This window comes from Meleagris gallopavo, chromosome 2 (assembly GCF_905368555.1).
Source record: "Meleagris gallopavo chromosome 2, MGAL_WU_HG_1.1, whole genome shotgun sequence".
NCBI classification, from domain to species: domain Eukaryota; kingdom Metazoa; phylum Chordata; class Aves; order Galliformes; family Phasianidae; genus Meleagris; species Meleagris gallopavo.
Window position 1 is genome coordinate 66850619 of NC_139405.1, and position 26515 is coordinate 66877133.

At 44.0% G+C, this 26515-nt stretch overlaps 1 protein-coding gene across 2 annotated transcripts in view; it reads right to left on the minus strand.

Moving 5' to 3' along the window:
• Positions 1–7469: 7469 nt before the first annotated feature.
• Positions 7470–26515, minus strand: part of SOBP (sine oculis binding protein homolog) — a 108441-nt gene continuing 89395 nt past the window's right edge. For both annotated transcript variants that reach the window (XM_085217554.1, XM_085217552.1), the window contains 2 exons: positions 20113–22067; positions 7470–7608 (listed from right to left, as the gene is read on the minus strand). In XM_085217554.1, coding sequence (XP_085073680.1) covers positions 20115–22067 — 1953 coding nt within the window. In that variant the 3' untranslated portion in view covers positions 7470–7608; positions 20113–20114. The remainder of the gene's footprint in view (positions 7609–20112; positions 22068–26515) is intronic.

Here is a 26515-nt window from a genome sequence, read left to right on the forward strand (position 1 = left end):
TGATTTCTTTTAATGACTCTCCTGCAAAATGGAGAGCAAGCTTCCAGGGCATGTCATATTCTCATAAAAGCAGCTTGCCTGGGTGATGAGAAATACCCTGTAAGTGGTCAGACCAAGACCCAATTTTTCATCCTTTCTGCACGTAGCTCTCCATTGATTATGTTAAGTGCTACCCACTGGTTAAAAACACAGAAAGCTCATTGTCTCTGCCTGTGGCAAAGGGCAGCTACACACTTGTTAATTTCCTGATTTATGACACCTTATAGAAGGAACTGAAAGTGGGCACATGGCGGCAGGGTTGGTGCTGTAGAACACTATTAAAACGGAGGGAGATCAGGAAGTTTGTGATAAAGAAAAGGCAGGCTCTCGTCTGACATGTAATCTCTCTTTTGGCTTGGAGTAAACCTGCTCCTTCAAGGCAATGCCATCAGCAGGGTCTGGCTCAAGTTTCACCACTAAATCTGAGTCAACAATCTCTAATCTGGACACTGGGCTTGGGATCCAGGCTCAAGTTGCATTTGGAAGCAGACAACAGGGACATGGGAAGGTGGGGGCCGGGGGGAGTGGGTAGAGGAGGAAAAAGACAATCTTTGTTTCTCATTTGATTGTCCACACAAGGCTGAACTGAGGTCATGTCATTTTTTTTTTTTTTTTTGGTCATCTCCCAGATAGAGCGTTGCACCTCTCTGGCCTTGAAATTGCCTTCCTGACACTTATATTAAGTACAGAAGATATATGCCCAAGAATCAGGGACGTAAGTTTGTGGAGCAGCTCAGATTTGGAGTTCTTTTCATCTTTCTGACATGTGATACCGTGACATAAGCTGCCTGCAGTGGGGTTGCTATGCAGATATACAATTTCTGAAAAGTTACACCAGGAAAACTAAAACCTACCGATGGATTTAGCATTTCACGAAGAAGCAGGCTAAAATGTGAAGCAGTTAGACTAAAAAGCTAAAAAAAAAAAAAAAAAAAAAAGGTGAATTGAACTTTCATGAAAACAATCTCCCTAAAAAAAGGATCAATAAGTATAGAAGTATCTTGTTGCATTCTTAGCCTTTGGGCTAATCCAGCTACTGTATATAATAAAGGAGACACTGTGTGCTTAATGGCAGGAGCAGAAAGAAGGGGGAAATACTTGGGTACTACTCCCCCTAATTCCATCCTCTTCCCCCTCTTTGTTGCTGCATCGCAATGATTTTATTTTGAAAAATAAAGACTAGAATAAAAAATATGTTGTCTGAGGCTTCAAGCCAAAAATGTGCCAGCACTTTCCCTTCCCACCCCACCCCCCCAAGCTCCTTAGGCCAAAAGCCTTAACAAAAGCTGTTTTCTGTTTGGAAGATCTCTGGGTCCTTCGGTCTCTTTCCTAACCCCTAACACAGGAAATGATTTTATAATTCACATTATTAAGGAATTCAACTCATGCTCCCCCCTCCTGCCCCGTTCCCTGGATGCTGACCGACGAGAAGCCTGCGGCCTGGCACCCAGCCTTGCCGACCCTTTTGTGTCAGCTCCTCTACCTGACCCTGTCGTAAATCAGACTCTTGGACCTCTCTGGCAGGCAGACAGCAGCCAGTGTTCCCCAGCTTCCAGAGGCACTTGTTTGTGCTTGAGCCTAGAACTATACCTATAAGCTAGATAAAGGGATGCTCTCGACTCCCCCCCAGAACATTATGTCTCATGTATGCATCAGTGCTCGTCAGCGGATGCTATGACACAGGCCATGCTAGCAGTAAATCAGTCTCTTGGTACCTCAATCCCAGTGCTGATGGGGTGACACTGGGACAGCCTGGGGACTGTATACTCCAAAAGCCAAAGCAGTGGTGTGCTGGGGGGTGGACTGAGGTTCTTACACAGAGAAATGTGTCTGTAAAATGTCAGGCTTTTTGAGGTGCCTTCTCTGCACATCTTCTAATAGAATCACACAATCATTAAGGTTAGAAAAGACCTCTAAGATCATCTAGTCCAACCCCAACCCATCCCTACCATGCCCACAAATCACATCTCTCTGTGCCACATCTACACGTTTCTTGAATTTCAGGGATAATGACTCTACGCCTTCCTGGGCAGCCTGTCCCAGTACAGTACTACTCTTTCTGAGAATAATTTTTTTTCCTAAAATCCAACCTGAATCTCTGCTAGCACAGCTTGAGGCCATTGCCTCTCATCCTAAATCTTGAAGTGGTCCCATCAGCCTCTGTGCTTCAGAGCCCTCAGTTGGCTGGGAAAAGCTCACTTGCTTTGCAATCTATCAGCATTTCCTGCAGCAGCTCTGAAACCCTTCTGGGAGCAGAAGCAGGTGTCCTTGTTGCAGGAGTGAGCCTATAATATCAGCCTGAGGGCTGTACTCACTCGTCCTGGCCCTGTAGATGGCAGGTCTGTTTCTCTCCCACAAGGCATGAAGAATTCTGTTCCTCTTGGCATAGCTCACATGTCAGTGTGAAGCTGAAGGAGATCGTATCTCATCAGTCCTGGCCTGGGGCAGTGGGACAGATCTCAACACCTTGCTTTGTTTGAGCCTCTGTGGGCTTGATCCTGTAGCTGGAGGATGGAAGAGGACCTCTGGAGTCTCCCAGTCCCTCAGCAAGGTATCCAACCACAAAGTTTTCTGGAAAAGAAGAAAGAATTGCTTCTTCCTCAAGCCTTCCCCTTTTACTAAAGAGGTCCTGCAAGGTCTTTCAAAGAAGGCATAAGGCTGTGAGAATGCTAGGGCTGGTGAGCCCTACATACATGTTGTGGTGAGGATGTCCCTTCTCTTATGAAAACCATGTGTCTGGTCATCCCAGGTAGGCAGACACAATTTTTAAATACTTACATCATTTGTAAGGAAAGGTCCTGGTCGGAGGACCTGCTCTGTCTCCCTCAGTGCAGTATTTCCTTAGAAAACTATTTCAGGAAGCAGCAGGTGAAGCAGTCTTGACTCTCACCTGCTCCAGACAATAGGTAATAGTAGAGACACCAGGGAACAGCTTCAGGAAAAGAGACTGTCAGCAGCCTAAGTTGTTTTTTTTTGCATGGTGACTCAGTCAGCTCCTCACAGTGTCACAGAAGTGATCCCAAACACTGAGTCAGGTTTGGATGGGAGTGGTAAGCAAAGCAATTCAATTTTTGTATTAGACCTCCGCAAATCCAGAGTGACTCTGAGGGAATCAACCTGCCCCGGCACGGGCAAATGGGTTCTGTTTTTGACAACTGCGTGTTTGTCATCGTTGTTATTAAATGATGCCTTTCCATATTCCAGGCCTATTTTTAAAACAAAGGCAATGAAGTTAGAGCATCCAGTTCTATATATGGACACTCCGAATGGCACTGAAATGCCTCATGCATGTGTTTGGCTGAGTGTTGATTTGGGTGTCCAAATATGGACCTCAGAATGGGATATCTCACTTGGATAAGCATCCTTGCAAATTTGGCTTGTGGCTCTTATTTGAACAAAGCAAATTTATTTCCATCATTTAGCACGCACACACACACACACACACACAAAAAAAAGCACAAAATCCTTTCATTTTATGGGACCATCTTATTCATGGAATTGAGCTAACCAAATGGCAAAGTGTGTAGCAGTTCTGGAAGAAAAAAAAAAAAGCCCTCAAACTCATCTAGGACAACAGGAAGGTATTAATGCAGAATGTTTGCAGCAAGGGCAAGGCTTGCTGGCAGCAAGAATTCAATGCCAGCAGAAGGATCCGAGCATCGTGATCACAGCAAACTCCCCCTCTGCCTGGTGCATGATGGGGTGCACATGGGGCAGATTTCAGGGTCTTGAGGCAAAGCCAACTCTTCTGTTTGTGAGCATAGCCTCTGCAGCTCCCAACAGCACGTGTGCAATGGCTGCTGCAGACAGAACCTTCCCGTGCATCTCCCAGTACATCAGGATTTTCTTTGTCTGCCTCCTTAATGGTAAATTCTCTGGGAAAGGGCTTGGCTTGGTTATTGTGAATTAGTCCATAATAAATAACATCAGTGGCGAGTGAGAGCCATTCTGCAGCCCTTTGCTGGGTTTCTATTAATTGCAAAGGACCTTCTCACGTCCTTTGTGTAATTCCACTCATTTTGTTGGCATTATGCAAGGGGTGGATTTGGCCTAAAAAACAGAGCAGGTTTCTTTTGCATAATGTATCATACCATTTGGTCTACATTTCGCTGAAGGTTTATGTGTGCTTGGAGATTTCTCCACAGATACGCAGCTGTAGATATTTTTAAAATAGCAAACAATGAACCAATTCAACTGTCTCAGTCAGTTGTTCATATTCTGAATTTTGGGGGAAAAAAAAGCATAACACAGGAAAATTTTCAGGAAAGCTAAGGTAAGTCTGTGATTCTTTGGAAAACCCCAAATCAACTTCAGCCCCGATCACTTTCTGCACCTCTGCCATCCTGATTCTGCTTGTGGAAAAAGCGGCTCACAGGAGAGAAAGATTTCTCTGACGAGTCTGTTGTTTTTCAGAAGAGTGAAAATGTGTGCTAACAATTCTGGACCAATGACAAAAGCAAAATCAATACATGCAGCCTTGATTTTATAGCCAAGTTCAGATGAATAAATAGAGATGTAGCAAGCTGTTTCTAGCGAGACAAGCTCTGCTCTGCATGCCCTTCCAGGCAGCGTGCCTCTGCTGCTGTTGTTTTCCTTACATGACTGGTTAATGAAATCAAGTCAGAAGTTACAAAGCTCACCGGACATTTCAACTCCCTCTGTCAGCAGCACCGGCCAAAAGCTGGGAAGCAAACACCCTTCTGCAAGACAACTCAGGGCCTGCAAGCATGTTGCTGTTGCAGAGTTGGGGGCATCTGGGAGGAGTTTGGTTCTTGAAAGAGCCCAGGCTTGGTTTCAGGGGGAGCTCAGGCATTGAAAAACCACATCCTTGCAAAAGGCATGTGGAACACACTCCACACCCAGGCCCCAGATGCATGCCCCAAATGTGCATGAGCACACTGTGTTCACACATATCCCCTTGAAGGGAACAAAGCTGCGGTCAGAGCATCTGTATGGGGCCTGAATTTTAGTACAGAGTGAGATGTTGGTTTTCTTCCCCGCCCACCTTGTAGAAGCTGGGATATGATGGAGACACAAAAATGGAAGGGACATAGATACGGCCTTCAGGATCACTTACAATCACAGAATGGCTTGGACTGGAAGGAACCTCAAAGCCCAGCAAGTCTCACCCCCTGCTGTGGGCAGAGCTGCCACCTCTCAGCTCAGCTGCCCAGGACCCCATCCAACCTGGCCTTGAGCACCTCCAGGGATGGGGCACCCACAGTTTCTTGGGTAGCTGTGCCAATGCCTCACCACTCTCTGATTAAAAAATTTCTTCCTAAAATCTAACCTGAATTTCCCCTCTTTTAGTTTAAAGCCACTCCTGTTTCACTATCACTAACAGACCGTGTAAAACGTCAGTCTCCCTCCTGTTCATAAGTTCTCTTTAGGTCGCAGTGCAGTCTCCCCACAGCCTGCTGCAGGCTGAACAAGCCCAGCTCCCTCAGCCTTTCTTCACAGGAGAGATGCGATCACTTAGGCACACTTCTCAACCTTCAGAGTGACCTTTGTGTCAGCAGTGACCAGGCAGGTAGAGGAGCGAATAGCTGCGTGCACAAAAAGAAAATAATAATAATAAAACAACAGCACATTTAAGTGCATTTTTTTTCTTGGAGATTTATTTTGTTTTAATAAATCTGACACCAGTCAGGGAGAGAGAAAAGTGTTGCAAGCCCAAAAGGAATGCAGAGCACATAGAGGGTGCTTTAGGTTCTTGCTCTCTTGAAGGTGTTTCATCAATGTCCCTTGGAGTTCTCTCCCTTGGCTCAGGAGCTGTTGGATCCCCCCCTGCCCTTTTTTCTTTTTTTTTCTTTTTTTTTTCTTTTTTTTATGTTTTTTTTTAAAAAGCGAGCTCGCTCGCCCGGTGTGTTTTCCAAGCTTTCACAGCTCTAATAAATAAGGAGCACCTGTAAAACAGTAGCTTGACTTAAGTGAATCTGTACAAAGGAAAATATAGAAATACAGTATATACATAGTGCTCACAGTGCACCGTCGCTACAAGGCTCTGGCTCAGCTGACTCAGAAACCCCATTCCCAGCACCGCCAACACCATCAGCCCCACTTCTGCCAACTGCTCTCATTGCCCCGCAGCAGCCTTATAGAAAAGGTGTGCTCTGAACACTGGAGAGTGAACAATTGCTTTATTGGAGTTAGTAAACAGTTACACTGTATCACAAGGTGATCTGATTTTTTTTAATTTTTTTTGTGTTTTTGATTTTTTTGTGTTTTTTTTTCTTTTGTGTTTTTTTTTTTGTTTTGTTTTGTTGGGTTTTTTTGTTTTTTTTTTTTTGTTTTTTTGTTTTTTTGTATTTGTCAGAATGGGATACTCCACGACTCTCTTACCAATTCAGTGCCAGTATAACATGCTCTAGTGTACTTTTGGACTCTTGGCTACGACTGTACAAGTGCACACAAGTAAATTCTACCCTGTTATCCTCCACCCACTGATTGAGGATCGAATTGCACATTTCTCTTAACCATGACAGGAGAAAGCAAACAGTGAAACAGAATCATGAGGGATCTTTCTCACTTTACCCTTGTTTTCATTGGTTTGTCCATACCATTCTAATTATCATGAAAGGGCTATGCATATGGAGAGATTGTCTCACTGCCTTCCTGGATCACTGAAAACCATCAGGGTTGAAATTTCATCCGAGTCTTTCGTGACGCCCAGCAAATATTCCCCTCAGATTATTTTACACCTTGAGGGAATTTTGGTCTTTAGTTCAACACTCTTGCTCTGTTCCCAAATGGGGCGCTATTTAGGGGAATTTAAAGAGAAAGCTGAGAAGAAAAAACATTTAATGAGTTCTCTTGGCATTCAGTCTCTGAAAAACCACAGTATAAACTATTCATGCTGCTTCTTACATCTGTCAAATCAAAAATTAAAAGCCATAAAAGTGTAACACTGAAAATATGGCATTAGAAAGGATAAAGGTGGCCTTTGTAAAAATAACAAGGAAAGTATATTAGCCAATAAAATATTCTACCTCTTCATTTAAAAGTGCATCGTGGGTAGGACAGAGATGACTCTGAAGCGTTGCTACTCCAGTATTACCCCTTTCCCCCATCAAAACTTGAATAGGTCCAAAACCATACAATGCAAATCACGTTTCTTAGTGTAGCAGCAAAACCACAGCAGTTTTTCGAAGAAAAAAAAAAAAAAAAAAAAAAGGAAAAAAAAAATCCATATCACTGTCCAGTCTCAAATATCTGAACTTTGAAGTCAGGGAGGGAAAAAGTACCTACGTTGGTCCATGTGGTTTTTGAAACCAGGGTGAAAAATCCCCACAGCAAGAAACCAAGAGGAGAAAGCGTTCCTTGGAGGAGAAGAGGGGCGGTCGCGGGAATGCTGAGCACACTGTGTGGGTCCATGATGTGCTGTCTTCTGGGTCAAAGGCACCCGTGGGACTGAGGCTTCCTCAGAGGGACTTCGTGACGGGAAGCTGCTTTATTTGCTTGACTTTTAGCCAGAGGGGTGGTGAGCGGACCAGCTGGTGTCGTTCGATGGAGCGATGTGGTTTGCTCTGCTCCCTTTCTCCATGCAAGGTACCCTGTTGGCGAGCGTTCCTGTAAAGCAGACAAGGACAGTGTAAACTCCCTGAGCACCCAGACCACTATATCTAGGGTGAGGAGTGACATTTGGGCTTCAAGGCAATGTGCTCAGAGCCTTGTGTGCGGAGTGCTGAGGGCAAGAACTAGACTGAGAATTGGGATGCGTCCACTTCCTGAGTACTCTTCATAAAGTACGGGCTGCTTTCTGTCACTTTTTGGCTTGAAATCTCACTCTGAGATTAAGAAGGGAAGCAGTGAAAACAAATTCTACATCCTCTCTATGAAACCTCCCTCTGCACTTCAGGTGCTTTGTTTCTTAACATACATCAACGAAAATGACTGTCCATCCCTCGCTAGTCAGCCTCAAATGGCTCAGCAGAGTGATAAGTGATTTGGGAAGGAGCACATGAGGATGCTCCTTGGCTCACAGCGCTTTCTGTGCGGAGCAGTCAGCTGGCTCTCTGCAGCCTGTTCATTTTCCCCCACTGCAGATAGGCTCCATGTAACAGAGCACAGGCTGGAGAAGCATCTTTCCCGGTGATTGGTTCCCATGACAGTCATTGCGTTTGATGAATGCATCTTCATAGCGATCGAGTGACAGAATAAAAATCCGTATCAGACGCAGCATGCAAAGTTTTATAAAAAACAGAGTAAGTACTGATCATTACCACTTCACAGTCAGATGTTCTACACCTTGTGCCAACACCAGTGTGCATGGCCAGCACAATGAAATCAGCTATTTATATCTTCCCTCCAAAACAAATGACTTTTTAGGAGAACAACATAGGCTTGTCACTCCAGCTGAACTTGCACCCAACACTCCGCAAACATTGCTGATCAGATAGAAAAATTGCAATGGCTACAAAAGGACAAATTTTTGTAATTATACAGCAACAGAGTTGAGATTATATGGGTTGCCTGAGGAGGACGCACGGGGTTATGCCTGCTTTCTGATGCCAAGCAGTGTGCTGACTCGGGGCTGGAAGACCACTCAAAAGGCAAAGGCAGGCTTGGAGAAGATGACAGAAGAAGAGCAAGCAGGAAGGCTGCCCACTATCAGTGCAGGTGGGGGGAAGGAGAGTAGTTCTGGTGAATGATGACCCAGTTCAGACAGGTAACTTAGAAGGTTCATCTGTGTGGGCTTGGATACCATCAGGGTAGGTGAGAGCTATGCTAATGCCCTGGCAGTAGCAGCAGTCAGGAAGAGCTGCTCCTATTGTGACCTAACTTCTCAGGAGGCCATGCCATTGACTTGTCTTCAGACATGTGTGCACTCACACATAGTTTTTTTTCCATGGCTGCTTCCCTCTTGTTCTGCACTCCACTGAATGCTTCTGTCTCCAGATTCACATCATATTGTTCAGGAAAAAATAGATGCTGGGTGGGGAGGGGCAAAGCAGTCATTGATGTGGGCTGGCATGGCAGACTTTTCAGCACTTAATTCACCCGGACAATGAATGTTGATATGCTAGAGGAGGCCTGGTTCATCTGGGACATGCATGGCCCTGGAGAAAAGGCACTGCAATTCTTTTCTCAGGGAAACTGCTCTGAAAATAAACCACAAGAGTGCATCTGAAGTCAGCATGGGAGCAAGCTCAGCCGTGGAAACACTCTGGAGTCATCTGTTACTTGTAATAGTTCTGTAATTTATCCTATTTTTTTTTTCTCAACTATTCTTAAAGCTTCTTCATTAAAACCTTCCCCTTAGAATACTTGATGATTTATCTTCCCATGAAGTCAGGCTGCCATATTGCAAGAGTCAGGGGAGGCCTTCAGCACAAATGGGATAACAAGTTGGCTCCTTCTGCACCATCCCTTGATTTCGAGGGTGGTGTTTTCTTTCTGCTCTGCTCTTGCTATCTATGGATCCTTCTTCACTTCCAGTCAGATACACAACCTGTGCTTTACCACCCACTGGAATGTCCCCTAATCATCAGGTCTGAATTTTCCTAGGCATAACAGCTGTCACCAGGAATTCATGCTCCAACGTCTTGGTTTTCCATTTTCACACCTCGAGTGTCCTTGTCCTCCTCACCCAGAGCAGGTGCTGCCTTAGGAAGAACCTCTCTATCCACCAGCCAAGGTGTACAGATAGAGAGACTAGTCTTGGAGGCTAACCCAAGTTGTGAACCCACATTTCAGTATCAGTGCTGTCAGGTTTCCTTGCTCATGTCAACCTTCCATACCACCCTCTTATACCACTTTCTACTTTTCACAGCAGCAATTTCCCCAGGACCTCGGTAAATATTTTCTTAATATAATTTTACACAATTTCAAAGAAGTTTATCATCTTTTAAGCTTTTATAGAACAAGTATTCAGGCAGTTCATGAAACTCCCCTTCATTTTCACTCTGAACTAAAGACAAAACCCACGTCAGCTACATCCTCTTCCCAGCCTCACAGCACCATCATTCTCTGGGCTTTCACTCTAGTTCACATTTGGGTGCATTTTGAGGTACATAGGCAAGTCATGCAAAGCGGAAAATGCCACAACAGCTCTGGACTTCTAATCTCAGCCATACCACGTGCCATCTTTGGAACACCACAGAGCATGCAGAGGCCTGATCCTGCTTTACGTTGCATAATCAGATATATTTCCACATCAGCAAGGCAGCCCATTGCCCCACAGTGAGTGCAGCACCAGTCTATTTGGAAGACTTCTAAAAACTGACAGACCTGTTCAAAGTTTGCTTCACCCCAACAGTGCTTCAAGAACAGATCCGGAAGAAGGTATCATCATAGAATCATAGAATGGCTTGGGTTGGAAGAGACCTCAAAGATCATCAAGTTCCAACTCCCATGCCACAGGTAGAGCTGTCAGCCACTACATCAAGTACTAGATCAGATCGCCCAGGGCTCCATTCAACCTGGTCTTAAACACCTCCAGGGACGGGGCATCCACTACCTCTCTGGGCTATGTGTTACAGCACTACATCATTATCTCAGTAAAAAATTTCTCCCTGACATCTAATCTAAATCTCCCTTGCTTTAGTTTAAAACTATTCCCCTTGTTCTATCACTGCACAGCTGTGTAAGTTGATTTCCCATAATGACTTCTCATTTAAAAAAAAAAAAAAAAAAGTCTGCTCTTCAATTAATGCTCCCATTCCACACTGGAATAAAGCTGAAACTTTTCAAAGATGTTTTTGTAAATAAACAAACAAAACAAAACATAAAAACTAAAGCAAAAAGAAAATGAAATCCAGACAGTTCATCTTCTTCTTTCCTGAAAACAAGCAATCACAGCCTCACTTTTGTCCCTGGGAAGGTGATGAAACAGCTTATTCTGGATGTCATCTCTAAGAAAGTGGAAGAGAAGAAGGTTATCAGGAATAGTCAACATAAGTTCCCAAGGAGAAATCATGCTTGACCCATCAGGTAGCCTTCTATGATGTCATCTCTGGCGGAGTAGATGAGGGAAGAGCACTGCATGTTGTGTACCTTGGCTTCAGCAAGGCTTTTGTCACTCTCTCCCATAACATCCTCATAGGTAAGGTCAGAAAGTGTGGGATAAATGAGTAGATGGTGAGGTGGATAGAGAACTGGCTGACTCACAAAGCTCAGAGGGTTGTGATCAGTGGCACAGTGTCTAGTTGGACGCTTGCAGCTAGTGGTGTTCCCTAGTGGCAAGTACTGGGTCAGGTCTTGTTCGGCATCTTCATCAATGACCTGGGAGAAGGGATAGAATGCACCCTGAGAAACTTGCTGGTGATACACAGCTGGGAGGAGTGGCTGACACACCAGAAGGCTGTGCTGTCATTCAGTGAGACCTGGACAGGATGGAGAGATGTGCAGAGAGGAACCTGATGACGTTTGACAAGGCCACATGGAGAGGAACAACTGCAAGCATCTGTATAGGTTAGAAGCTGACTTGCTGCAAAAGAGCTCTGCAGAGAAGGACCTGGGTGTCCTGGTGGATGACAGGTTGGCTGTGAGCCAGCAGCGTGCCTTTGTGGCCAAGAAGGCCAATGGGATCCTGGGGTTCAAGGGAGGTGATCCTCCCCCTCTTCTCTGCCCTGATGAGGCCACATCTGGAGTAGTGTCCTCTTCTGGGCTCTCCAGTTCAAGAAAGACAGGGAACTTCTAGAGAGAGTCCAGCGAAAGGCCACAAAGATGATGAGGAGCCTGGAGCATCTCACTTGGGAGGTAAGACTGAGAGACATGGGACTGTTCAGCCTGGAGAAGAATGGACTGGGGTATCTTATCAATGCTTACAAATATCTAAAGGGAGGGTGTCAAGTAGATGGGGCCAAGTTCTTTCCTGTGGTGTTCCTTTCTGTGGTGCTCTTGTTCTGTCACTGTGCCCAGCAAAAGAACAAGAGGCAACAGGCACAAACTGGAACATAGTAAGTTTCATGTGAACAAGAGGAAAAGCTTTACTTTGATGTTTTACTTTGATGGTGACACAGCACTGGAATAGGCTGCCCAGATTTTCCCTGTTTCTTATGCGCCCTCCATCCCCAAGAAAACAGAAACAATATCTTCCCACCAAAATAACTGGTCCAGCAATAACTGCTGAACTGCTTCAAATAAAACCTAATTGGAATGTTAATTGCACTTTGAAAGTCAGGGTCAGAATTCAAATCTTCAGTGACCTCATCATGTAACTTTTATTTATGCTAGCCTTCAAGCATCTCTCAGTTGCAGAATTCCTGTGGTAAAGGGTATTTTTCGCCTTTGGATAAGAAACTTAGAAGTGGCAGCACAAGTGGTTCATGAAAGCTTATAAGCATTTGGAGTGCAAGCAGGCAGCAGATCACAATGACACAAAAAAGTTTTGCATTTTACCATGCGGGCTCCAAATAAATAGCTGAAAATTGTTCTAACCATAGGCTTAAATATCAGTTGACCAATGATGGGATGCAGATCTTTCCAGAGAGGCTGCAACTCGATAGTTGTTTTATTCTGCACTACTCAATCCCTACAATTTCTTTCTTTCTTTTTTTTTTTTTTTGGAATTGTACGCTTCCATAGGAGCTGATTACATTACACAGCCTGAAAGTCCAAAAGCAGAGCTGGAAGAGAGAGTGTGGCAGAGACTGGGGATGTCCTCTCAACAAACACAGTTCAGCCTCTTTGCCGCTGAATAATTTGTTGTTGTAGGTTGGCTTGAATTTAAGACAGTAATGTTTCAGAAACACTTGGAAAAGCAAGCCAGCTGCAGAGAGGATATCGTTACAAATTGAGACACATGTTGTACAGGAATACCATTCTTTTCAAATACCAAAATTGTGTCTGGGGAAGTAAAGCTATGCAAATGAGTCAGAGACAGAACCTCATTCCGTAATGTGCCGAGAGCCTTCAGCTTTCATTAGAAGTTCCAAGAGCTAAGCCTGTACACTACTTCAAAGGATCAAGCCCAGACATTTAATTAGCTGTAATTGTCATGGCAGAAGTGAATGTGGAATATGTGAGGGGTTTGTAAAATGCTGGAGTTTGATTCATATCTCTCACAAGATGGTCACATGCACTTCTAAACACAATTCCTGGTCCCAGGAGTGAAATGCATCTTCTTATCAAAAAAGTATGAACAAGGTAAGATTATGGCTCAGGTAAGACTCAGCTGTGAGGCCTTGATTGATGGAGGCATCCAGCAATGTACTGAACTTCCTTGTTTTGCTGTAGGAAACCTAAAAATTAGACAGGGAAGAACTCAGGAGGTAATCTGGAAATTAAAAAAAAATGCTTCAGAAAATCTCGCTTGGCATAGCCTTGACTTCCTCCTGATTTCTTGCACAAACAGCTTTACTTCTGCTTTACTTGATTCTCCCATAGATTTTTGAACAGGAATTCTCTTTTTCTTCACTTCTGTCACTCACTGCTTGATTATGTCCAGCTTTTTTACAACCGCCATCTTCAAAAGTGTTTTGCACCTTCCTGACCCACTTTAAGTTATTGCTCATAACACTGAGAAACAGTTTACAAGCTCCTCACAACTCTTCAGAGTTCACCACTCAGCTTAGAAGCTGGCCATGGTTGTCTCAGGGTCAAGCTTCACAAAGGCATTTGAGTGCTTAACTCTTTATCAGATTTCAGTGGCAATGAGGCACGTGCTGTCTAACACCTTGTCCTCCGAATGTAAAAGGTAATCATTGGCTCTGATTATGCTTTTACAAGGATGGCTGTCTGCTTAACTCTGATCTTTGTTGTTGTACACTCTGTATTTAACCATGAGTTGTGCTTTTCTCTCTATAAATTTTATGTGCTCCAGTAGCTTTGGTAGTTCAACAGCATGAGAACACACTGCTGGAGAGCCCAAGCTTCTCCCTACAACCATTACGTACTTAATATTTTTGAATGTAGCCAAATCTGCAGCTACAATATAAGGACATAAAACTATTAGAGAATGTTCACAGGAGGGCTATGAAGATGCTGAAGGATCTAGAGGACAAGATGTATGAGGAGCAACTGAGGTCCCTGGGTTTGCTCAGCCCAGAGCAGAGGAGCTGAGGGGAGCCCTCATGGCAGCTGCAGCTCCTCACAGGGAGTGGATGAGCAGTGCTGGGCTCTGCTCTGTGTGACAGTGATAGGGCCCGAGGGAACGGCATGGAGCTGTGTCAGGGGAGGGGCAGCTTGGGTGGCTGAAGATCTGGCCTTGTGTTTTATTTGCTGATTCTGACTACTTTCTGCAAAATACCAGGTGTAGCTATTTTCTAAACTGAGTTCAGGAATCAGATGTTCTATTTAAAACATATGCCCTGGGAGGTTTTATGGAAAATCAGGAGGAACCCATCAGAAACTAGCACTTGTTGAAAGGATTTCAAGGCATGTACACTGATCTACAGCACTGTACCACAAACCTACTATTTACTGCCACTGAGATGGAAGCTATCGCTCCCACATCCCAGCAGCAAGACGTGGGAGCCGAAAGCGGCTCTGCAAGTATGTCATTTTATACTTCAACATTTTGAGAACCCTTTCCTTTCTTTTTCCTGTTTTCTTCTTTTCTCCTCTTCTTTCTTCCTCTCTTTTTTCTCCTTCCTTCCTTCCTTCCTTCCTTCCTTCCTTCCTTCCTTCCTTCCTTCCTTCCTTCCTTCCTTCCTTCCTCTTCCTTCCTTCCTTTCCTTCTTCCTTCCTTCCTTTCCTTCCTTCCTTCCTTCTCCTTCTTTCTTTCTTTCTTTCTTTCTTTCTTTCTCTTCTCCTTCTTTCTTTCTTTCTTTCTTTCTTTCTTTCTTTTCTTTCTTTCTTTCTTCTTTTCTTTCTTTCTCTCTTCTTTCTTTCTTTCTTTCTTTCTTTCTTTCTTTCTTTCTTTCTTTCTTTTCTTTTCTTTCTTTCTTTCTTTCTTTCTTTCTTTCTTTCTTTCTTTCTTTCTTCTTCTTTCTTTCTCTTCTTTCTTTCTTTCTTTCTTCTTCCTTCCTTCCTTCCTTCCTTCCTTCCTTCCTTCCTTCCTTCCTTCCTTCCTTCCTTCCTTCCTTCCTTCCTTCCTTCCTTCCTTCCTTCCTTCCTTCCTTCCTTCTCTTCCTCCCTTCCTTCCTTCCTTCCTCCCTTCCTTCCTCCCTTCCCTCCTCCCTTCCCTCCTTCCCTTCCCTTCCCTTCCCTTCCCTTCCCTTCCCTTCCCTTCCCTTCCCTTCCCTTCCCTTCCCTTCCCTTCCTTCCCTTCCCTTCCCTTCCCTTCCCTTCCCTTCCCTTCCCTTCCCTTCCCTTCCCTTCCCTTCCCTTCCCTTCTCTTCCAAAACCCCTTTTTCTGACTCAACGTATCTTAAAAGCTACTCAGGCAATTTTTAAATGTAAGATCACACTGCTTGAGCCAGGAAGCTCTCAAAGGCAAAACATCAGTTCCAAGCAAATGTGTTTAAGGATATGTGGTGCTAACAGTCTCTCCTCTCACCCTTAGAATAAATGGAAATATTCTGTAGGCTCATAAGAAGCAGGGTGAAGGAAAAATTCTGAACCAGAAGAATAGGTGTTAAGTGTATGAGTTCAATTACTTAGCTGATTTAAATTAATTTAGCACCAGTAGAACTATATCCAATTAAAATTAGCTAAGGCTCTGGCCCATAGTAGCGCATCAACAAAGATGACTGGCATAAAAATCTGTGTAAATATACAAAATCTGTTTTGAAACATACCTTTAAGGTCAAATTCTAACCTGGTCAGAGCAACGAGAGCAGGGTATGATGCTGTAGATAGATGCTACAGTGATGGGTGAGCTATAAAAATTCTTAAGGCAGAAAGGGAGGTTAATAGCTATGGCTCTTGCCTTAGGAATCCTGACCAGAGAAGGAAATCTTGTGCTGGACCATTATGGGCAGGGGAGTTCACAGTGGGATATATATTACTTCTAGCCTAAACTGGAGCACTCTGTTCATTGTACACTTTTATGACTACAATGTATGGACTAGACAGTTGGAAGTTTGGGCCTATAACTCATCGGATGCTGACCCCAGGATATATGGGTTGGCTCAGTAGGTGGCCACACTCTTATTATTTCCATTACTTCTGGGAGAAATTCTGTTTACACAAGCAGAAAAACTCCTTCCTTTCTTTACCCCTCTGCCCGCAACTTAGGACAAGTTAACAAACACACACACACATACACAGAAACTAGTTTTGAGTTTAGCCTGTGCCATTTCATTTTCCATTCACTTTACCAGTACTATTATGTTAAAGTCAAGCAATCTTTACAGTTTTCAGTTTTCCTTAGAAAACCATATCCTGCACCAAAACTGTGGGGTTAAAGCTGATCCTGCCTGCATGTAGAGAATGCAGGCAGGCAACATTAATTTAAAAACTCCTGTTGCTCAAAAAAAACTGCACTTAACAGTCTTACTTGCTTCATTGCTTTACCATAGTAGGACTTCGGCACAAGGACATCTTTTACCATTTCTTTTAATTGCATCAAAATAGAACAGCTTGACAGTCCACATCCTGATGGAGAGACTAAACTTTAACATCAAGGATTATGTTGCTGATTAGCACTTCCAATAATCAAGTAATTGGTACATTAAATAATCTGGAGTTTGGCAACTTGCCTGAAAAGGTCACGCTTGCACTGATTCCTTTTTAGAGAGTCCATGTTGCCATTACATGAATTCAATCTGTTTGTCCAGAATTCTAGCGTAAAAATATTTGGCTAATTTCCTTCATTTCATACAATTTGATGGGAAATAAAATCCAGGAAAAGCTGCACACTATGGCAATGTGTTCAGACTTTCCAGCTGGGGGATGGGATCAGGAGAAAAAAAGACAACTCTCTGGACATTTTCTTCTCTCGGGTCAGCGTGACCAGTGCAATGAAAAACGCTAAGGGTCCCAGTCAGCACAATTAGTAATACAGAACCTACTCTCTTTGTTTTTTATTAGAATTTTTGTCAGGCTGGGAGATTCTGGTGTGGGATATTCCCCACAGCCGTGTTGCTGACAGAGCAGGCTTTTCTCTCCACCCTTCTCAAGATCTGGGCAGAGAAGCCATGGAAATGGTGGAGGTCCAGTCTGTGGTGTAAGCTTGAAGCGATACTGTGCCCAACATTTGTCCCCACTCTGAGTCCTGCACAGCCCTTGCAGCCTTGAAGGCCAGAAATATGTAATACAGAAAAATAGGTTCCACGGCCCCCCTGGACTGGCTGTTACCAGCACTAGTGAAAGGAGGGCTCTGCGTGAAACCAAGGAGTCCTCACCTCAAATCAATCATTGGGCCTACACAAATCACTTGTGCGTGCCTTGAGAGACTTAAAACCCACCCACATTTCACTGAGGTACCCGCTGGAATGAGATGGTTATCAAACTGTTTATTTCTGCAGCACATTTGAGGTATCCTCTTTCCCTTGAAACACACAAAGATCCTGGTCTCACGTGTCTGCATAGAGGCTACTTCTTTTCTTTTTTTGTGAAGAAAGGAGGGACAAGCACAGCTTGACTAACAGCCACTGCTGTGCTATGCCAAGCTATTGCATGAAGTCCCAGCAGCATGACAGACTACTAAGCTGGGCTTTGTCTCCCTTAAATTCCAGCATGTATGGGGATGTCGAGGTCTGCTCCAGTCACCCTCTGTTTCCTTCACAGCAGAGAGAAATAAAGTGCTCCTAGGGCACAATTCATCTCAGCTGTCTTCACTGTCGATTCAGGATGAGCTCAACTGCCTCTCTGAAGTGCCTGTTTCTCTAGTCTGGTTTAAAAGAGGGTTCAGACAATGAGATCAGCTGTGTCTTCATTACTGATGTCTACACAGGGTCAGCTTGGGTTTGCCTAGCAAACTGAGAACTTTCCTGTAAGAAAGTCCTTCCACTGAGACAAAGGACTGTGTAAAACTTGGTGAATGGGAAAATGGTTATTCCTGAGGATAACTGAAGTGCTAACTATTGACATTTAGAGAATATAGACAGCTGAGAATAATAACCGAGTGGAAAAGCATCTCTCTTTTCAGTGCAGACTGTACTGTTTGCCCACTCCCTCTGTGAAACACCATCCTCGATATCACGCATTATCATGCCAACAGGTAAAATACACAACTCAGTGAAGCCAGAATTCTCCCTGAGTTTAAAGGCTCTGGCTCTGGATGATGCTAAAGCCCTCCCAGGGCTGAGACATTAGAGAGGTGGCATTAATGCAGCCTGGGTGGTCCGGGTAAGCTATGTGCACATGGAAGTCAATGCATGCTAAGAAACAGCCTGTAAGACTACAGCATCAGCACACAAGTGCACAAGTCTTTTAGCACTGGATTGAAACAAAGCACAGCTATGGGGAGATGGAGCAAGGTGGGAGGAGTTGTGTTAACCATGGTTGTTCTAAAATGAAATAGAATGCATTCAGTGAAACAGTGGGCTTCTCATTTGATCCAGTCCCTACCCCTAAGTAAAAGCATACGTACATTTATGCAGAGACAAATTTTCAAGCTCCAAAGGTGGGACATTGGGCTGTGCAAAAAAGATCTTGCTGCTTAAATAACCAAATAATAGAGCAGATGGACATTCAGTCCATCCATACCAGGGGGAGCTTAGGGAAATCCCTCCAGCAGTGCTTAGGAGAGTGTAAAAGTTTTAAATATACATTTAACTTCTGAGTTATTGTATATATTGATTATTAGCCCAAGAAAGTTACAGGTATCCTTTGTTCTTACAAATGTGTCTTTTAAATGTGTCAGTACATGCCTAAAGCAAAGAATAACAGCTCTGTTCCACCAAAGAAAATAAATAAATACTGCATGTGATCAAAGGAGGTAACATTTCAGCAGGGCAGCCAGAATAGGGAAAGTGACAGTAACAAATACAAGGGAGTCCTGGCTACACTATGGAATCTTCGATGGTGCGATTAGCCTGCCCTGGTGGAGCAGGGAGATACTGCAATGCTTCAACTCCCACAGCATGCACTATCTATGGCTATAGATGCCAAGCTGCTCAAGGTAATGTTCATATTGCACTGCTGCAGTCAGTATTTGTGCTACCAGGGACAGGGATTTACTGGAGGCTACAGAATATTCCATGGATTATAATGAAATCTGGCATCTCACCAAGCCACATCCAACAAAACATCAGTATCTTGCTGCTGAACAGATTTCTTCTAACACCTACCATTTTCCCTTTTCCTGAAAGAAGCTCTCCATGCTTGTGAATCTAAACAAATACATTCGTTTCTTGCTCACAAGTTTGAAGCAACAGACACATATTAAACAGTTTTATAAAGATGCTGTTTTATCAGAGGGATCAGTAAGTTGGGAATAAGGAGTAAAGAGTGGGGGAGGATTCTGTCTCTCTAGCAGAAACGTTGGCCAAGCCAAGTCCTTGGCCAAGCCACAGCTGTTGGTAGACTTATCCAAACTGCTGCCTCATTTTACAGCTCTCTCATTGACCACACACCTATAGCAACTGCAGGGCTGAGGGAAATCTCAAGTGCCAAAGACAAGTGCTTCAGGTAAGAGAGCAAAGCCCCACGGCAAGACCTACAGCTGCATGCTGCCTATTGAGTGCCCCTTGAACTAAGCCACAGCAGGCAGGTCCAACAGCTGATAGTCCCTACATGCTGACACCTGGGGAAAGTAGGCTCAGCAAGGGGGACTCAGCCCTGGAGAGCATCTTGGCTAGAAGCGAGAGTACGGTCTGGAGGCAGACCAAAGCAAGATGGCTGGAGATGACCATTTGGTAAGTCAACTGGATCCAAGCTAACTGTAAGCAGCTGGGTAATCCTGCTCTATGCTACGCTGTAGGGCAATTTCAATCATCATCATGAAGGCTTGAGTTGCTGCGTAACTCAGCTGGAATAAGTAAGCAGATTAATGGCCCAGACCTAAGCCATATCCTAGGCAGAAAACCACTGAATTTGATATACACAACACACAGCCAGCACCATCACAAAATGTTCTGTGAGCAAAAGTGTAATGAGGCTGCAGATATATGGAGTACTGACAAGAACAAATGCAGTGCAACACAAAGAACAATATTAAAACATAAATACTGATACTTTTCTAAAAGTGCTGATAAATTGGAATCCGTGTCTTTCTGTTTCAGAAAGGCCACATCCACATTTGACCTCATACCTGAAAATAACCATTCTACTCACACAGAAGGCAGTAGTGATTACACAAACCTTTACTTATTCTGATTTCGAATTCGGAGACACCTCCTTTTCAATGGTGGCTCCAGATCCTCTGGCCCTGTGCTGAGGATTGGCGTTGACATAATACACGGCGCGATAGCAGTCTTTTCTGCTGGTTTTGGCACAGGCTGGATCACACAACCTGTCTTGGGCAGCATCCGCAAAGCATACGCATGGTCCTCGTCTGCCGGATTGTTGAGGTTGGGATCCTGCTTGTCTCCTCCAGCAAGGGGCTCTTCCCCAGCCTTTTTGCCAGTGTCTCCCTCGAGGTGGCAGTTCGATGCGCAGTTATTCTCCTTCACAGACTCCAGCTCGCTCACCGCCAGCTCCTCTGGGGGCTGTGGCTTTTTCGGGTCCTGGGGTGGCTCCGGGTTCTTGGAACCCTCTGTGCTCTTTGTGCCATTCACAATGACATTGCACACAGCTGCTCCGGCTTCCAGTCCCGGTGTGCCAGAGGCCAAGGAGACAGGGCAGCAGTGGGCTGCGTCACCGCATGGTAATGTTTTTGAGTCAATTGGGCTGCAATTGTCCCTGCAGTCGCTGCAGTTCCTTTTGTCTGAGCTACCGAAAGCCAAATTTACAACACTGTTAGGCTCACGCTCGACTTTCACTTGGGCATGTAGAGCCCTGTGGATGACATTGTGCAGCCTAGACCGGTGGCCTACCGTTAGGTCTATCACACCATCCTGCGGACCCTGTAGCACACTGGGGAAACCAAACTTACTGTTCACAGGACTACTAGGTCTGACAGTCAAGTCAACAACTTCATTTTTACCGTGCTCCTGAAGCACTTGAGCTTGATTTAGGGACTGGCCTGAGCAGCTCGGAGAGGAGTCGGAGGGTTTGGACGATCCTTGTTTTGACTCTCGAGGGGACGAAGAGCTATTGGGTGGCTTTGCTCCAGGTGTCTCGCTGGAGTTACTCGGAATGAAGTTTTCACCGTTGCTGGAGAAACCGCTGGGGGGCTTGGAATCATTGATGTGAGGGATAGGGATGGGAATGGGGATGGGGACGGGCAAAGGGACAATGACAGGATATGGCACTAGTAGAGTCGGGGGTGGCACCAGCGGGGCAAGGGATGGCAGCCCAAAGTTCATCATCTGTGGCATAGGCATAGGACCATTTGGCATCATGCTGACGGGGGGAAAGGGTAGACTGGGCAAAGGGGCTCCAGGAGGAGGGGGCGGCAGCAAGCCTGGAGGATTCCCAGGCATGGTCGGTGTCGTGGGGGGGTGGATGTGAGGGGAAAGCATTGGCCTGTGCATGGGGCTGGAGGTGGGACCCATATTTCTGGGGCCACCTGGTGGTGGACCGATTCCAGGGATCATTGGATTTGACAGAGGGCTGTTAGGATTTGAGGCATGGTGAGGCGGCCCACGAATAAATGGCGGACGGATTTGCTGCATAATTTGCTGTTCCATGAATATGGGCAGCGGAACTGGCCCACGGTTTGTCATTACCATGGGAGGACTGCGAGGTGGGACACCAATCGGAGGCACAATGCTAGCAGGTGGCTGGACAGAAACTGGTGGAATATTTGGATTCTCACTGATGGGAATAGGTTTGGGAACTGGCGTGGGGATTTTAGTGACAGAGCAGTTGGCAGTGTCAGACGGAGAGGCAGTGGTAGACGCTGATGGTCCAGGACCTTGAATTTGGCCAGCTGCAGACGCTGGGGATGGAGCTTTTCTCCGAGCATCTGCTAGCGGTATATTCCAAGAATCTGGAGTCAGCAGCTGTACTCCAGTGCCTTCTGCTTTATTTTCAACTGGAGGATGTAATGTACTGCACAGTCCAGCTGGAAGATTGGCCTGTGTCTCTTTGTAGAAAATGTCCATTTTGTACTGATTGAGACATTTTGCACTGCAGAACTGAAGCCTTCTTTCCCCGTCCCCAAAATCCAGATACTCTTTTGTGTGTCTTATGTGCTTACACCAGTCACATACCTACAACACAGTAATAAAATCAAATCAGGTAAGAAAAGCAATCTTCTCTTCACAGTGTTATTTTAAAAGTCATTTTTCAGTTGCTTTCTAAATGCATTATTTTTATAGTATAAGAAAAGTTATGTTTGTGAAAACTAACATTTTTTCACCCAAAATACTGGAGAATTGAATACTACTTCCTTTTCTGGCTACTATGGTCTCAATTCTGTCTTATACAGTATGTTATATATTTTATAGCCATGCCACTGTGAAGACTCCTCAGCTGGCATACACTGTTATAACACACACATGTATACATTAAAAAATCCATATGAATATGGCTGTGATTACTCCTCAGTGGTAAACTAAACACACTGTTACCATCTCCGATGCAATACTACACAGTAAATACGACAAGAGGAAAAGGACACTGACAGCAACTGGAAATGAATCCAAAACATTGCCACTACATCATAAACTGTAATATTTTGTACTTTATTAATGGTATTAAACACTAAGTTGGAAAGGGTGTGGGATTTTAAAGTGGCATCACAAAGCAAAAGCAGCATTTGTCCCCTGCCCCTTATTCCAAAGAGTAACTTGGAAATAAACAGGAAATTTGTGTAACATTTAAATAGTCCTAATTCATGATGTTTCCAAGCTGTTTGTCCCCTTTTGCATACTGGTCACTCTGAGTAAAGCTTCTTGGCAATAAGGGCATTTTAGCAACTTTTCAAACATTACAGCAAAAAGTTTGCATTGCAGGCTTTTTTTTTCTTTTTCTTTCTTTCTTTTTTTTTTTTTTTTTAATTCATCTCCTTTCCATTTAATCCTTTTCTGTGTTACTATTGGTGTGGTAAAGGCATAGCCAATTTTTTTAAAAAGTAAGGCTGCAGAACTAATTAAGCTGTGAAAGGTTTTCCCAGTTGTAAACCACTAGACACCAGAGTTCAAAAAATAGTCATTCCAGGCTTCAGAATCCATTACTTCAGAGAAATTATTGTGATTTCATTAACACATTAATTTTGCAACACCAACAGCTCTCACAGATGGTGAAGACATGATCTACAATTCAAATATGACTCTTGTTTGCACAAATGCCTTTCCTTCATATGGCATTTTAAACAAGAATTAATATGAGTAATCTTGCCATAGCTATAAACAGATAAACAGATGTCAGAATTTTCAGTGCCTTACTTTTTTGACAGAATTTTATGCACACAGAAAAAAAAAAAACAAAAAAAACCAAAAACCCCACAACATTTTTATCATTTACATTAGCTCTCAAAATACTCCACCGGCAGAGATTTGTGGTGCTTCCTATCTGCACATTGAGCCTATGACCATGTCAGAATACAATGCGGTATCATTTGCTCTGCCTTTTCCAAACAGCCAGTTTTAGCCCGTTTTGAATGACTGTATCCTTTGTATGAAAAAAGGAATATGATTGTGAAAAGTCTGCATTAAAAGGATAATTAATTTTAATAACGACTGGCCATATAAACAATTCAAAACAACATATGTCGGGCATCTGATTACCCATCTCATTTAACTCTCAGCTTTCCTGTAATATAAACAGTGGTGACATTTTTGAGTTTTCAGTAATATATCTTATATATATACATACATAGATACACACATGCACACACACCCCCAGCACACTATCAGACCGCCAATTTTGGCTCTTCAACATTTGGGTTACCTGGTCTAGTTGCTGATTGATTCCTTCCCTGCCTCCATACCCCATTCACACACACACACTCCCTTTCTCTACCAGGAAGATTTTATCCCAAGTTTTAAATCAAACTAAATAATTACTGGAGAAATAGCAGCTATGAAGTCACTGCTGAAGCATAGCAATGCTGGGCCCATGTTGGACACAAGGATGCAGCACAACGGGAGATAAATCACAGGGCGCCTAGTCTCACAGTGCTTCTGCAGTCTTCCTGTGGGCATGTTCCCCCCATGATGACCCACACAAGGAAGAATGTCCCTCTATGTGTTACAAATGAGGTTTTATATGGCTTTGCAAGGCGCCAGTTCTCTCTTGGCTCCTGGGGCTTTGCAATCCCTTGCTGCAAACACGTGGCCATGGGCACTGAACCATCCTGGGTATTTGGCACAGGATGGACTGTGCCACCCGCTTGGCAAATCAACACCACCCCATCCCAGGATGAGCTGATGGAAACACCTTGTAATTGACCTCCTGAATTTTTTTGGCTTGCCACAGCCTTCCAAGCGGACAAAAGAGGAATTTGTGTGTCTATGCCATGAGTTAATAAGGTGCTGTTCGCCTCAGTGACGCTGCTGGATTTACCTTAAAGCCATTTTTGATGCAAAGCTCACTCCTACAGTAAAAAATGCTATCTATTTTGCATGTATGGAATGAGGACATAAACCACTCTGATGCTTTTGCAGGGCATGTTCCTACCACACGGGCTCTGGAGAAAGGCAGGGGTCCTCCAGGCAGGCTGGGATAGGATGAAGTCCACCCTGGCCCACCACCACGCCTGTTTGCAGGGGAGAGGCCCTAGAGACCAGTCCCGATGGCAGCTGCTGAATGGGATGGAGCAGGGTCTAGGGGCAGCCACCTCTCTGCCGTAGTCAAAGAAGAGATGCATAGAATCATTAAGGTTGGAAAAGACCACTAAGATCATCTAGTCAACCATCAGCCCGTCCCCACCATGTCCACTACACCATATTACTCTAATCATGCCCTGGGACCTGCAGCCAAGGCCTCACCTTCCCTCAGGACAAAGGAAGGAAACCAATTCTCAACTTGTACACCTGGTGCCAAAAAAGCACCTGAGAAATACGAGGGAAGATACAGCCCTCTTACTGCTCTAGGAAGAGCCTCCATTAGTGCCTTCAATTAAACAGGCCAAAAGAAAAATACAGCAAAAGCAAAACCAAACCTAAAACACTTGTGGCATTTTTCCTAATCATTTAATTTTATTAGTTAGCAGTTGATCAATTCACTGAAATACCTTCATGTTTTATTGCTGCATTGATTTGTTTATCTCAAGTAGACCCCTATGTCACTCACAGCTAAACAAATATTTTCTCTTCTTGGGTAAAATATTTAGAAATCCTCGTTAGAAATTCTCTACTGATTTCTCTTGTTTTCAATAATACACCAAGGTACAAGAAACTGTGAAGTCTACCTGCCTCCCTCATGCACTGATCACAGACCATTCTGTGTATTTTATCACTAGATTAAATCAATTAAAGCCACAGAAATTAAAGGCAAGAATTCTGTTCCTCTGAACATCCCGGATAGACCAAATATCTCATAATTATCTCCTTGATTTTGTGCAACATTCCGAAGTGTTGAAGTTAACATTAGTGAGAGATGTGTATCTGCCACGTCTATGTGTTTCATTACTTCTGTTTCTGTTTATCCATATAAGCAATCACTCTACGTGGCTTATTTAAGACACAACTATAAAATGTGCATGTTGTATGCAGGTAATAGGACACCTTAGAATAGCACACTAAAACGCAGAAAAACATTGCTACAACGAGGAGGAAATTACTGGTAGAGAAAAAATGTCACTTAACAATTAATGAATCAAGTCTGTCTTACAGGATTGATCATTTAAGATGAGGTCAATGAATTTATGATACAAATGGCTATATCACTAGAGGTAATAAAATGGAGCAATATCATTCATTTTGCATCTAACTAATGACACGCTCAGAGTAATTACAGACTTCTTCTAAAAGCCTACACTGATTAGTTCAGATGTGATAGGTGAAACATATATCTTTCAATTCAATACAATAACATTTTATCTATAAAATACACAGCAAATGTCTTATTTTTTTAAGTATTCACATTCCACATACAGCATCATCTGTCTTTGTAAGCAGCTTGGATCCTCTCTATTCACCTATTCCTTTTGCTTCCTTTTTCTGCCTTACCTTTCTCTTTCACTGTATAATTGCAAGGGGAGCTAAGCTGGTGCAGAGGGGCTGTGAGTGCGGTGCCACTTGGCAATGCTCCCCAGGGGCAGGGTTAGCCAGGAGAGTTCATACTGTGGGATCACAGTGATCAGGCCTGACCCAGCACCCAGGAGAACTATGGAAAGACCCCTCTTTATCGCACTCAGCTGGCTCTGGGGCTATGGTTAGCACCTGGGGCTAGTGAGAGATTGGTCACTGACCTCCATAGGAATGGGCATGTGGATAAGAGATTTACAAAATAACTGCAAAAGTTAACATATGAGATACAAGGGAAGAAAACACACGCCACAATTATGGATTTCAGACATCTTCTAACACACATAAAGCGACCATTTTGTACATTCCTACAGAAAAAGTGGCAAAATCTTTAGCACTGTGACTGACAAGGGATTTAGGGCAGTGAAGACATCAGAGATAAAGGGTCTGGGCTTGCAGTGTGCTAACAGACCCCCTACACATCTCCTTCTCCCTTGGGGAATACTCACAGCAGCGCCACTGGACAA